Source organism: Malaclemys terrapin, chromosome 12 (assembly GCF_027887155.1).
Source record: "Malaclemys terrapin pileata isolate rMalTer1 chromosome 12, rMalTer1.hap1, whole genome shotgun sequence".
Classification (NCBI taxonomy): Eukaryota; Metazoa; Chordata; order Testudines; family Emydidae; genus Malaclemys; species Malaclemys terrapin.
This window is the reverse complement of record NC_071516.1, coordinates 49,340,294-49,355,348: the sequence shown is the minus strand read 5'-3', so window position 1 is coordinate 49,355,348 and position 15,055 is coordinate 49,340,294. Positions and strand designations below refer to the sequence as shown.

General features: G+C 43.1%; 2 gene segments (V, D, J or C); both read right to left on the bottom strand.

Annotated features, from left to right (window-relative positions):
- LOC128847055 (immunoglobulin heavy constant gamma 2-like) overlaps positions 1 to 10,136 on the bottom strand; it is a 212,186-nt gene extending 202,050 nt beyond the window's left edge. Inside the window, 1 exon segment of the C gene segment in view lies at positions 10,098 to 10,136. Within this exon segment, the coding sequence occupies positions 10,098 to 10,116 (19 nt within the window).
- LOC128847053 (immunoglobulin heavy constant gamma 3-like) overlaps positions 1 to 12,593 on the bottom strand; it is an 89,413-nt gene extending 76,820 nt beyond the window's left edge. The window contains 1 exon segment of the C gene segment in view: positions 12,471 to 12,593. Coding sequence covers positions 12,471 to 12,540 — 70 coding nt within the window.
- Between the last annotated feature and the right edge of the window lie 2,462 nt (positions 12,594 to 15,055).

Below are 15,055 nucleotides of genomic sequence, written 5' to 3'. Positions count from 1 at the left end.
TGTCCTCACCTCTTTCCTTCCCTTTTCATCGTGCTATTTCCCCACATCCCTCACCAGTTTTCCTCCACTCTTGTCCTTCTCACAAAGCAGAAAGCTTGGCCAGTTTACATCACCTGGGAATCTGGCCCCACTGATTCGAATGCAGGGACACCTTGTTTACACCAACTGGGGATGTGGCCCAGAAAATCAATAATTTCTTGCCTCCTTCACCTTCCTTCTCTCACCAAATTCTGGCAAATCCAGAACAAAAGCTCAGATTGGAGAAGACCAAGATCTGGCCAAATTCTGAACCAAACCAGCCCCCAGACCTCCTATATGGGGAGACTTACATTGGTACGACAAGGGGGCCGCAGGTAACAAGGGACCCCCTAGATATGTCCAAAAGCAGCCTGCTACAAAGCCCAGAAATGGGTTGAAGGAGGGATGCTCTGTCCCAGCCCCAGATGGGACAGATCTCACTGGGAGAGTTGGTGCCACCCAGGATGTGAACGGATCGTGTCCTGCCAGGGGCTGGCCCAGAATTATGGAGGATGGGTACCAGAGAAGGCCAAAGCCTTCAGACTAAGCCCCACAAAGACAGGGTTATACAGAGCAAAACCGTACCATGCAACCTTAACACCAGCATGGGCTAGGACAGCTGGTACCGCGAGTGATCATCTGATCCAGCCAATGCTGATACCAACTCAGCTGGGGGGAAAGGTACCATGGGGGTCCTGGCCCCCAAACTCAGCCTGGTGCTGATACAAACCCAGCTAGGGAGCAACTACCACTGCAGGGAACCCGGCCTCTGCTCACCCAGACCGGTGCTGATAAAGACCCAGCTAGAGGGTCTGGTACCACTGGGGACCGGGACCTGCTCACCCAGACCTGGTGCTGATACAGACCCAGCTAGGGGGATCCGGTACCACCGGGGACAGAGACCCTGCTCACCCAGCCCGGTGCTGATACAGACCCAGCTAGGGGGATCTGGTACCACCGGGGACCGGGGCCTGCTCACCCAGCCGAGTGCTGATACAGACCCAGCTAGGGGGTCCGGTACCACTGGGGACCGGGACCTGCTCACCCAGCCTGGTGCTGATACAGTCCCAGCTAGGGGGATCCAGTATCACCGGGGACCGGGACCCTGCTCAGCCAGCCTGGTGCTGATACAGATCCAGCTACGGGGATCCGGTACCACTGGGAACCAGGACCCTGCTCGCCCAGCCGAGTGCTGATACAGACCCAGCTAGGGGGTCCGGTACCACCGGGGACCGGGACCCTGCTCACACAGCCCGGTGCTGATACAGACCCAGCTAGGGGGATCCGGTACCACCGGGGACCGGGACCCTGCTCACCTAGCCTGGTGCTGATACAGACCCAGCTAGGGGGATCCGGTACCACCGGGGACCGGGGCCTGCTCACCCAGCCCAATGCTGATACAGACCCAGCTAGAGGGATCCGGTACCACCGGGGACCGGGACCCTGCTCACCTAGCCTGGTGCTGATACTGACCCAGCTAGGGGGATCCAGTATCACCGGGGACCGGGACCCTGCTCACCCAGCCCGGTGCTGATACAGACCCAGCTAGGGGGGATCCGGTACCACCGGGGACCGGGACCTGCTCACCCAGCCCGATGCTGATACAGACCCAGCTAGGGGGTCCGGTACCACCGGGGACCGGGACCTGCTCACCCAGCCCGCTGCTGATACAGTCCCAGCTAGGGGGTCCGGTACCACCGGGGACCGGGACCTGCTCAGCCAGCCTGGTGCTGATACAGTCTCAGTTAGGGGGATCCAGTATCACCGGGGACCGGGACCCTGCTCACCCAGCGCGGTGCTGATACAGACCCAGCTAGGGGGTCCGGTACCACCGGGGACCGGGACCCTGCTCACCCAGCCGAGTGCTGATACAGACCCAGCTAGGGGGTCCGGTACCACCGGGGACCGGGACCCTGCTCACCCAGCCCGGTGCTGATACAGACCCAGCTAGGGGGATCCGGTACCACCGGGGACCGGGACCCTGCTCACCCAGCCTGGTGCTGATACAGACCCAGCTAGGGGGATCCGGTACCACTGGGGTCCGGGATCCTGCTCACCCAGCCCTGTGCTGATACAGACCCATCTAGGGGGATCCGGTACCACCGGGGACCAGGACCTGCTCACCCAGCCCGGTGCTGATACAGACACAGCTAGGGGGATCCGGTACCACCAGGAACAGGGACCTGCTAACCCAGCCCGGTGCTGATACAGACCCAGCTAGAGGGATCCGGTACCACCAGGAACAGGGACCTGCTAACCCAGCCCGGTGCTGATACAGACCCAGCTAGGGGGATCCGGTGCCACCGGGGACCGGGGCCTGCTCACCCAGCCTGGTGCTGATACAGACCCAGCTAGGGGGATCCGGTACCACCGGGGACCGGGGCCTGCTCACCCAGCCTGGTGCTGATACAGACCCAGCTAGGGGGCTCCGGTACCACCAGGAACAGGGACCTGCTAACTCAGCCCGGTGCTGATACAGACCCAGCTAGGGGGATCCGGTACCACTGGGGACCGGGACCCTGCTCACCCAGCCCGATGCTGATACAGACCCAGCTAGGGGGATCCGGTACCACCGGGGACCGGGGCCTGCTCACCCAGCCTGGTGCTGATACAGACCCAGCTAGGGGGCTCCGGTACCACCAGGAACAGGGACCTGCTAACTCAGCCCGGTGCTGATACAGACCCAGCTAGGGGGATCCGGTACCACTGGGGACCGGGACCCTGCTCACCCAGCCCGGTGCTGATACAGACCCAGCTAGGGGGGATCCGGTACCACCGGGGACCGGGACCCTGCTCACCCAGCCCGGTGCTGATACAGACCCAGCTAGGGGGATCCGGTACCACCGGGGACCGGGACCTGCTCAGCCAGCCCAGTGCTGATACAGACCCAGCTAGGGGGATCCGGTACCACCGGGGACCGGGACCCTGCTCACCCAGCCTGGTGCTGATACAGACCCAGCTACAGGGATCCGGTACCACTGGGAACTAGGACCATGCTCACCCAGCCCGGTACTGATACAGACCTAGCTAGGGGGGATCCGGTACCACCAGGGACCGGGACCCTGCTAACCCAGCCCGGTGCTGATACAGACCCAGCTAGAGGGATCCGGTACCACTGGGGACCGGGATCTGCTAACCCAGCCCAATGCTGATACAGACCCAGCTAGAGGGATCCGGTTCCACCGGGGACCGGGACCCTGCTCACCCAGCCCGATGCTGATACTGACCCAGCTAGGGGGTCCGGTACCACCGGGGACCGGGACCTGCTCAGCCAGCCTGGTGCTGATACAGACCCAGCTAGGGGGATCCGGTACCACTGGGAACCAGGACCCTGCTCACCCAGCCCGGTGCTGATACAGACCCAGCTAGGGGGTCCGGTACCACCGGGGACTGGGACCTGCTCACCCAGCCCGATGCTGATACAGACCCAGCTAGGGGGATTCGGTACCACCAGGGACCAGAACCCTGCTCACCCAGCCTGGTGCTGATACAGACCCAGCTAGGGGGATCCGGTTCCACCAGGGACCGGGACCCTGCTCCCCCAGCCCGGTGCTGATACAGACCCAGCTAGGGGGGATCCGGTACCACCGGGGACCGGGACCCTGCTCACCCAGCCCGGTGCTGATACAGACCCAGCTAGGGGGGATCCGGTAACACTGGGAACCAGGACCCTGCTCACCCAGCCCGGTGCTGATACAGACCCAGCTAGGGGGATCCGGTACCACCAGGTACCTGTACCCCGCTCACCCAGCCTGGTGCTGATAGAGGCCCAAAACAAGGTGGCCAGATCGGGGGACCACTCCGACCTCAATCTTCTATTTAGTGAATTATTCAATTAAATTGTGAATTTAAAAAAATCGATTAGTTAAATAAGAAATCTTTCTAATTAATCACGCATTTCCATTGTACCAGATGGCTCAGAAATTTTCCATTAATAAGGTTACTTAGTATTTAGAATATCCGGCTAATCTATGAATCACTCCAGAAGCGAATTTGTAATTCAATTTAGGGATAAATTCTCTAAACTTTACACTGTACTAAAACAGGTCAGTGAGAGGGAAGAAAAGCATTTAAAGTGGAGGCAGGCTCATTCATTTCATTTAAATTCCCAATAATCTGCCTTTCTCACTCTCAAGAAAAAACAAATTACTCCCCAAATTAAAGTACAAACTGCATTTCTAACTGCATCCGAGTCAACAGCTCTAGCTCCCTCTTTTTCCTCAAGGAAACGAGTCTGAAATCCCTACCGATTGCCAAAATAATTGAAAAGAAACCCTGACTCTTTCAAATCAGATCAGTTCACAATTCTCTCTCTCTGATTTTACGCCACCACAGAATGAGAAACACAAAGATATTTACTTGAAAAATAAACTCAAATAAACTTTGATGGTAACGTCAGCTAAATTCAGAATGACCCTTCTCATTTTTGCACACAAGTATTATAAAAAATCATTCACAGAGAAAATCCACTGCTGAGCTATATAGCACTAAAAATTAACATTAACTGTCAGACTCTTATTAAAGAAATCAATAGTAATTTCTAAAATATACTATTAATAATTCAATAACCTAAGTGTATTACTAAAAATCAATATTACTTCCCAAATCATATTAATAAATCAAAATTCAAAATGATGTATAAATAATTAACTGTCAATTTCTTATTCATGAACAATATTTTCTTTTGATCGCTATATAAGTATTAACTGACAAACTGTATATTAATAAAGTTATATCTACAGTCACCCTGAAATTATTCATAAATATGCATCTAGAGATGTGGAGGATATAATTGTTTTTCAAAGTAAATCTAAAGTTATTTTCTAAATTGTTTGAATACAAATAAATGAGATTTTAAGGCAAGTCTTAGTGGGGAAATAAAAAGACTTTTGCATCAATTTAACATCATTAGATAAAGATAAATATTCAAAAAGATAATTAGGTTTCTTACCGAGTCCCTGTTGAGATGGCATATTATGTCTTTCTTGATATTCCATTTCCAGTGATAGATTAATTAATTGCCTCGTAGATATTTTTTCTTAAATATCTCTTGTCTTCCAAGTAATTTTTATGTCTTGGTAAAAATATCTCAAATGGAAGTGCATGGCTGATAATATTCTCTTTAAAATTGAATTGGGGTTCAAATATTTTCATGAAACACAAAGTTATTAAAAAATTCTCAATTAAAAACATTTCCCTTGCCATAACTTGGATATGATTTAATATCACATCAAGTTTTGATTTGGAAAATGACAAAATTTCTGCCACTGAACATCATTTAAAGCAAATGCAGGTTTATTTTCTTTCAGCTGTGGGTCTTTGATATCAAATTTAAAAGCAAATAATTTATTAAATGTTTGTTGATGGTTTTTGGTTTCTACTCACGAAAAATTCAATTGGATTAAAGTTTTTTAATGAATCTAATTAATTCTATGAATAAAAATACAGTTAGGGTATTTTTATTGATTTAAGATTCAATGTTAGATTAAAGTTTTTGATCAATCTAATTACTTTTATTTCATTCAAATTTATAGATAAATCTGATACTATTGGTTAAAATTAGACTGCATTAAAGTCTGTACATTTATCTAATTGCATCATTTATAAATCTAGCTAAATAGTAATATCTATTTTTCAACTTCACATGCTCACAAATTCCTACCAACATTTCCCTCAGGTTTCCTGCTAGAAAACTTTAAATAACTAAACGAACAAACTACTACACTGATTGTGAAACCATTAATCTTGTTTCAGCCTGGGCGGGAGGGCATAGACCCCTTGATTTCTCTTCCATCCCTACATTTCTATGATTTTATTCTTCTTCTTGTTCATTATAAGATTGACTAGGAAATCACAAATAAATTACTCTCTGAAAAGGAAGATTAACTAAGAAATTGCTAATCTATTTTTCCCCTTTAATAAAAGATCATCTGGGAAAGTAGAATGAAATTATTGTTGTTTAACACAAAGCAGTAGATTTGTGCATAATAATAATCATTCGAAGTCATTTGCTAGGAGATCTAGCCAGTATTTTCAAGTGAAAACAACAATAGCTTAATTTAGCCCAAGACTTTTATCAACATGTTGATCTCTGCCACCTGCTAAGAATTTATTTTCATACCCAACAGATGTGACTTTGTTGTTTGAAACCTTCTGGCCTATCATGCAAAACTGACTCCAAGGGGGTGATGTTTTTGAAACCAGAACAGTTATTTATGGAACCATTGGTCTAAAAATAAACGGAACTGAAAAACGAACCTCTGCCAGCTGGAGGCTAAACTACCCATCACCCCTATCGGCCAGAATCGGCCATCTTGGTTCTACACTCAAAGGAACACTTTTATTTTATTTTATTAATTACTGTGAATTCAGATTTGGAGACACACTGAGTAGCACTTTAATCCAGCAGTGGTCTTGCTGATTTGAACATGCCTGCTCCAGGAGTAAAGTGCTACTTAATGGGAGTGAGAGTGTCAAAAATCTCTTTCTTTTTTTTAAAAGTATTAATAATTGTTAGCATCCATTTTATAATGGACTAAGGCCGAATTAGACATGAAAGGCATTGGAAGTTCCACATCTAACCCCTTAAACCTCTTTGACAATCCCAGTTTGATCTAAAGTGCATTGAAAGCCCCCAGGTCCGTATAGAGAATAATTACTTGGTTTGCACCATCAGGGAAAAATAGATATTTTGTTAGATTAAACTTTAAAATGAAGCATGTAATCAAAGTTATGGGGGAGATTTTCCAGGGCAAATATGACAGTCAGGCAACTAATCTTCCCCATAACATTTATTAGCTTAATAATTACCAAAAAAAGCTTTCTAATAATTTCCCCCATGGTAACAAAACGTGAAACATTTGTCTCTGTCTTTTAAAATGCTTACTGAATTCTATTAGAGTTGTCAATTAGACAAATAGGTACAATTTTCAAAAGCAACTAAGTGATCTATAAACCTAAACCCAATTTTCAACAGCGACTTAGGCATTTAAGAGTTTAAATCTTAATGAAAGTCATTATTTAGTTATAACTATTGCTAAGTATTTTTCATCTGATCCTTAAATTTCAATTGAGTGAAATTTCCCTCCTAATCTTATTGCTTCTGAGTATTTATCTTTTTCAACAGCAATAACGTGAAAAAAACATAAATAACCCTGGCCTATGGACCAATAAATGAATATTAACAGAGAAATCAATTTGACAATTATTTTTAAACTCAGTCCTATCATGCTAAAAAGTTTAAGTCAGATTTGAAGTCTGTAATGCCAGAAGGTTAGGTCGGGGGTGGCAAAATTTAAAGTTTTTACGTGGGTCATTGTGAGGATGGTAATTTATCCTCAGAAATGTAAGATAAATAGATAGACATGAAACACAAGGAGCTCGCATAGACAGACTATATAAATTGATAGATACATTAGATAGATAGCAAAAATAGAGTGAGAGATTAGAGACAGAGATTGAATAGACAGATTGTATAGACAGATTAGATAAAATTAGATATATAGCAAGAAAGGTAGATAATGAGAAAGAGAGATGGGGTATATAGGAATAGAGAGAGTTTTGATTTACGTTTGGCAGTCATAAGAATACCCTCAAACTCATTTGGACTTTGGGAGACTACAGACTGCAGAATGGGGCCCTTTTCACACAGAGAACCTCCTTCCCTCACTAGTAGACATACGAGCAATAATAATATTGATTTACCTGAAGTAACGGTGACCTGGGTTCCTTGTCCCCAGTCAAAGAAAGCATAGTTATCACCCTAATCAACCGCTTTGGGGAGTCTGCACAAATACCCTATCTATGCAATGAGTCACTATTTTTACTATGTATTTGGTGGGCTTAGAAGAGCTAAAATACCTTTAAAATTTATCCTAGAAATACCTAGAAATGTTTAAATTCAAGTTAAACATTAAAAGGTGCCGTTAAAACTGATATTATTTATCTAATTAGCATTTAATTAAGATTACAATTAAATACCCTAGCACGGAAATATTTTTATTTTAGAAGGGCAGATATTTTACTGCCTTTCCTCATTATTATGCACAGAGAAAATCCTTATTTATTTATTCATTCATGTCTTTATTTGGATTAATAAAGTCAACTATCAGTTAATTGATGTATTAAAATAGCAATCTGGCAATGAGTTAAAAACCCTGTCAATCAATCAATAGCCCGTCTTATTTTTTTTGTCATTTATGACTAAAAGAATAGAATAAGAAGTTGACTGAGATAATTAAATATAAACAGGACAAGACCCTAGACCATACCCTAGAAGAGATAATCCTGCATTATCCAGAGGAACTAGATTATCTTCCCATTTATGCCCTTCTAAACACTTACAAATATAGAAAATGTAGGGTTAAAATCTTTTACCTGATGTTACGGTGACCATGGTACCTTGTCCCCAATAATCGAAGATGTTATCACAATGACATATCTATTGGACAATGGTTCACAAGAACCTACATGCCCGATCCTTTTCTTTAGAATTTTTTTCAATATAAAGTGAACAGGGGAGAGTTTTATTGCCCTGCCATGATAAGGAACTAGGGCCAGATCCCCAAGTGGCGTAAATCAGCAAAGCTCTGTTGAAGTCAGTAGACTATAGAGACAGACTGAGAATCTAGTTTGAAGGGTCTGATCCAACTCAGCTGGAATCTTCCCATTGGCTTTGGATCAGACCCTAAGAGTCTTGGCTTCCAGAGGATTTCAAAGGAGCCTACTGGACTTAGGAGCCCAACTCCCATTGAAATTCAGTGGGTGCCAAACTATCTTAAGACTCTTTCAAAGCCCCAGCCAAAGAGACTATGATCAGAATAAGCATTTTCTGGATGTAGACCTAATTCAAACCTCTCTCTAAAAGGCTGCCATGCAAACACTCTACAAAGAGATCTTACCAAGACATTAAAACACAAAATTAAAAAGTGAACAGAATTTCAAAGGGATAAAAGATTTCTGATTTGCTAGGGAACAGAGCAAATGGTCTTTGGTCTAATATCAGAGCATCAACTGTATGGAAGACAGGTTAGAGTTTTGATCCAAGTCCCAGTGAAACCAATGGAAAGGGTCCCATTGACTTCAACAGGAGTTGAGTCGGATTCTTGGCAAAGGCAACAACCATCTCAAATGACTGAAATTGTTACAAAAGAAAGATTCTTTTTTACCTGATGTGACGGTGACCATAGTTCCTTGTCCCCAGTAGTCAAACCAGTTATCACACCGGGACATGTCTATGCTGGAGTTTTACAATAACCTTGCCCAGACAATTAATTAACTAACTGAGATTAATAGGATTAGGGACCTGTTTTTTTAAAATGAGTTTATGATTTACTGAACTGGAGAAACATCTACATCTGCCGGAAGTAACAAATTAGAAACATTTTTGATTCAGTCTAAAAAATTTTGATCTGTTCTTTTTTAAAAACACCTTCTCATGTTATAATTTTATCCTCTTGTCCTCATCAGATAGATAAATAGCTTGGTCAAGGGCCAGGTTCACAGAGATATTTAGCCACTTAAAGATTCAGATGCAATGAATTTCAAGTCTATCTATCAATTCTATCAAGTTTTCGCTCTCAAATCATTTTCTACTTGCCCATTCGTCCCCTATCCCAGGTTCTTTTTAATTTAATTCAGAGTTAAAGTTTAGACTCTGTTCCCCGGCCAACAAAACAGAACCAATGCATTTTCTATGCTGCCTCAGACGGCATGTTTTCGAGATCGCCGATTGATATCTAAGTAATAAAACACTATAAAACCCCTCACCTGTTGTCACAGTCACCAGAGTCCCTTGTCCCCAGTAAGCGAAGCCCACAGAAATAAAATTGTCACCTCTGGCTGTACATAAACTTCCCCCCAAACAATGACTTTAAGACCAGACCCAAAGAATGAAACCCATTTTAAGGGGGAAGGTGAGGATTGGATTAGTACTTTGTCCCTCTATATCGCTGCGAATAGCCCCCCCAAGAACTGACAACGGGAAAAGCTATGCTGGTCAAAGATACCCCCGAACCTCATTTTTTTTAAAAAAATCTCAAATTAAAAAATAACAGTTTCAATAGGAATAAAAATCATACCTGTAGTGACGGTGACCATGGTCCCTTGACCCCAGTAGTCAAAGTAATCACATTGCTAGAGTCTCCATTAGACAGCGTACAAAAACCTAAACTCACCCAACCCTGGCATAAGTTAAAAAACCCAAACTCTTTAAGTCCTTTAGAAGTGCCCTTGTAAATTTGGAGCTAGAGAAATTTCCAGCCCCTATTGTGGCTCTAACCACATTTTAAAGAGCTCTTTTTAAAATGAAAAATAAAAGACCCTCATAAATCAAGAACACTGTTAATTACAGCCTAGACCACAAGACAGAAGAGAAATAGTAGAGCTTGGAATTTACCTGTTGTTACTGTCACCAGGGTCCCTTGACCCCAGTACTCGAATCGGTTATACACGGAAAGACAGTTATTCTGTTAACCTAAGCAATAACCTCAGAGTTCATTAGAATCTTGGTACCAAGAGAAATCCTGGTTTGGTTGAAATCAGTGGACATTTTGCCAATTATTTCAAAGGCTCTAGGGTCAGGCTCTACCATCCGCTAGAACTTTTGAAGGTTATATTCTGTTTTATAACGAAGCCACTTTGCTAAGGGAGGGACAGGTCTACACAGAATTTAAACTGATGTTTAAGAAACTCTGCAGCGCCTAACCTCCGGCTTTGAAAAAATGCAACCTCCTAAGGAGAATGCTGTTTTAACCAGCAACTTAATACTCCACATGAAAATGAGGAGCTAACTTACCGCTGGAAACGGTCACCATTGTTCCTTGTCCCCAGTAGTCAAAAGCATTGAAGTCACAGTGGTTCTAACTCATGGCCTAGGTGGCTAAAACTCACTGACTTTCCCAGCCCAGCCTCCGTCATTTATTCACATTATTTATTTAATCCCCTTTTATACTAGCTATTATTTCAGGTTCATTTCTGCCTTCATTGCCTTGTCCCCTACGAAAAAAACCCTCGAAGACTTGGGGGTGGGGAGTTACTCGTGAGTCTCAAAATTCGATCATTCTATAAGATTAATCAATTTAACCAGTTAGAGGTAATAGGGATTGAAAAAGAGGAGGAAATTTTTACCTGAAGTGACGGTGACCATAGTCCCTTGTCCCCAGTAATCCAAGGCATCATAATAGTCACGCTGCTAAAATTGATTGTGCCGTTTGCACAAAAACTGCCTACTACTTTGATTTTAGTTTTAGCCACAGAGATGTTAATTTAGACAGACTTCTACCCTTAATGGGCCACCCCCGATATACCAACATTTCTAGTCTGGCAAGTTGTCTTTCATCTCAGTTTCTGATTATAACTATTTATCTTGGATTTTCCCTCAGTTGCCCTTATAATTACCTCCAGATTCTTAATAGTATACAAAGAATCTAATTTTTTTTAGTGACTATAAATGTTTGACCATTTATTCTTATTTATGATCACTGCCTTGAGTCTAATTTTGCCTAACAGTGAATTATAGTCACTGCAATCTATGACATTTCATCTAATCTAATACTGAATCAATTTACAGAGTCAAATAAAGTGCAAATTCTTTTTTCTTGGTCTGATCCAGAGCCAACTCAGTGGGAAGTCAATGGGAATCTTTCCCTTGATTAGAGTCGGCTTTCGATCAAACTCAATATTTGTTAATTCACTAGAACTTTCATGCACACATTTTGGAGATTGAAATGATTAGAAAATTTTACCTGCTGTTACAGTGACCATGGTTCCTTGACCCCAGTAGTCAAAGCCGTAGTAATCACATTGCTCAAATCTCTTGTCAGGGTCGCTCAAAAACCCATTCACATTTTCTAATTATTTCAATTAGTTATTTTTTCTAATGGTCATTTTAACCCTATCATACCACTAATCATTTTGATCCTCACCCCATAATTATAGTCTTCACTCTACAATTATTCTAACTCTGATACACTTTGGAACAAAATCCACTTTTCAAACTTATGAAAATTGAGAGTCACTCTAATTTCAGTTCTTTTGCCTCATTAAGTTTGGAAGAGAGGAAAGGAAAGATTAAAAGTTACAAGTACCTGATGTGACAGTGACTGCAGTTCCTTGGCCCCAGTAATCAAAGTACGCATTACACAAAGAGATTTTTGTTGAGTGCTCTAGCACTAAAAGCCTTCTCTCTTCTGGGGCATGTTCAAAGCCAGCAGAAAGACTCCAATTGACTGCATTCCATCTCTAGTCACCCCTTTATATTTAATTCCAATTTTATCACATTTTAACTATTTCTACATGATACTAGATACTATTTTAATGCCTCCATATTCTTTAACCTGTGGGTTGATTTTATCTGAATTGATCTACTCTAAAGAAAAAAAATATCCTGGTGATCTACTTCCAGAAATTATTTCTAGATTTCATACTCTAGGATATTTAGAAATTGCATTTACCTGAACTGATGGTCACCATGGTACCTTGTCCCCAGTAATCGAAGTAATCATAGTAGTCACAATGACACATGATGATATTCTACGTGCACAAGAACCTATCCTCATATTTCGGGGAGATTTTTAAAAGTGACAGGTGATTTTTGGATGCCAAACCTGAGGTTACTTCAAGGTTTTCCATCTAGATTTTTGTACTGCCATTTTTCAGTACAAAATTTAGGGTGAGATTTTTCAACGCCACAGAGGCAATTAGGACATCCATTTCCCAACTTTAATTACTTATGCAGCTTTGAAAATCTCAGTCATACTTTTTTGCTACAATATTTTTATCCTGGAAGAGGACCTGTCAAATTGACAGTTCCCCAACCACTAGACTGAGCTGTATAACCTGCTAAAAGGGAATTAAAGTGCTATTTATCTTTGAAACTCTAAAATAACCTACCCACCCACCCAATTATTCTAACTCTTGGAATTTCACAGGAACCTTCTCATACAAAGACGTAATCTTGCACATTTGGAAGAGGGGACATTCATGATCCGCTTTAAGAGATTAATTTAAACAGGTATGGCAATTTAGGATTGAAAATATTTACCTGAAGTGACGGTGACCATAGTTCCTTGACCCCAGTACTCGAAATACCAGTTACACAGAGATACGTCTGCCCCTTCCCTTGTACAAATACTGATTTGTCTACCTATAATTTTTCCTGCCATTATGATCAATGTCATCTTGACATTGCTTCTTTAATCAAGTTTGAACTAACTTTAAAAATAGATTCCGATAACTAAATTTCCCACACCCCAATTATCTTTAGACACTTACAAGTTACTTGGAGGACAGAAGAATTTTTAGAGGTTTCTATCTTTACCTGACGTGACGGTCACCATGGTCCCTTGGCCCCAGTAATCGAGTGGGTAACACATCATTTCCCTTCCCTATTTTCCACTGTACAAAAATTACTCTCCCAGAGTGGCAAAACATTAGCAAGACTTCTTTTAAAGATTTGTGCCTTGATCCAGCTCTCGCTAAAATCAGCCATTGATAGATTTCAAGGCTAGAAGGCACCAGATAGTTTGAGCTACATAATGCAAGCCAAGGACAGTCTTTCACTGCCCCTTTAGGATTAGTCAACGTACGCAAGACTGGCAAGACAGGATAAAAGGTTAGGAACAAAAAGAAAATACATGATTCCAAAATAAGGCAAAATGTTGGTTACCTGAGGTGACTGTGACAAGAGTCCCTTGTCCCCAGTAGTCAAAAGCCCAACCAGAGCACAGTAATCTATTGCCCTAGCAACTCTGCACAAATACGCTTGGTCAAGGCCAAGGCAAAATTCTGTCTCCGCAAAATTTAACCTGCTACTGTGAGGACTGGAATAAAGGTTAGAAATTTACCTGAGGTGACGGTCACAAGAGTTCCTTGTCCCCAGTAGTCAAAAGCTGCCCAGCTATAGCACAGTAAAGTGTTGTCCTATTGACTCTGTACAAATACACTCAGTCGGGGCACAGCAAAATTCTGACCGTGCAAAATTTAACCGGCTACGACTATGAGGCATTGAATAAAGGTTAGAAATTTACCTGAGGTGACTGTCACCAGCGTCCCTTGTCCCCAGTACTCGAAAGCGTAGCCATAGTAACACAGCAATAGAATGCCTTAACGAGTCTCTACAAATACCGCACCGCTCTATTCACCTCAATTTAGCCCTTCAAATTAGAGAATTTGATGGTGCATACACCTACTGCAGGGTGAAATGTACTCTTAATCCCATCAAAATCTGATACCACCAGCGCCCTTCCAAGGCTCGTGTAAACCGGCGTAGCTCCATTGGCTTGAATGGGGTTACGCCGATTAACTCTAGCTGTGGCTCTAGTCCCAACAGTGGATCTAATTTAAATCAGGACAGGAAAACGTTAGTAATTTACCTGATGTGACCTTGACCAGGGTCCCTTGTCCCCAGTAGTCGAAGTTGCCATAGTAATTACAATGACCAGTTCCCTTCCACTAGGTGTGTAATACCCCACTTATCCTTTCAAGGAGAACTCCATTTACGGGGACCAAAAATCCCCTTCCCCACCTTAAACTCTGCCTACCGGAGATTATAGTAACCAGTTAAAAATCTAGCTGGTCTCTGTTCGGCTGAGATATTCGTACAACCATTGTGGCATTCCTTATACACATCTAAATACTGAGGTTTCTACAATTTATTACTTACCAGAAGTGACGGTGACCAGGGTTCCTTGCCCCCAATAATCGAATATACCATAGCTCTCACACTGATGTATCTGCCCCTTACCTCTGCACAGAAAGCTGCCCTTTGCTACCTGCCCTCTTTTCTGGTTTACACGGGGATTTGGGAGCAGAGATTCTACAGTTTGCTGTGGTCAGAGTAAATTTCAGGATTCCTATCCCCTGAGCAGATCACTACAGAATACGGTCTGGTTATAAGTCACACCCCGGCAGAGAGAGATCGGGCTTAGAATTTACCAGGGAGGAAAGTACATTCCTTGAGTTTAGAGATTAAAAAAGAAAAGACAGTAAAGTAACAAGTCTCTCCTTACCTGAGCTGACTGTGACCAACGTCCCTTGT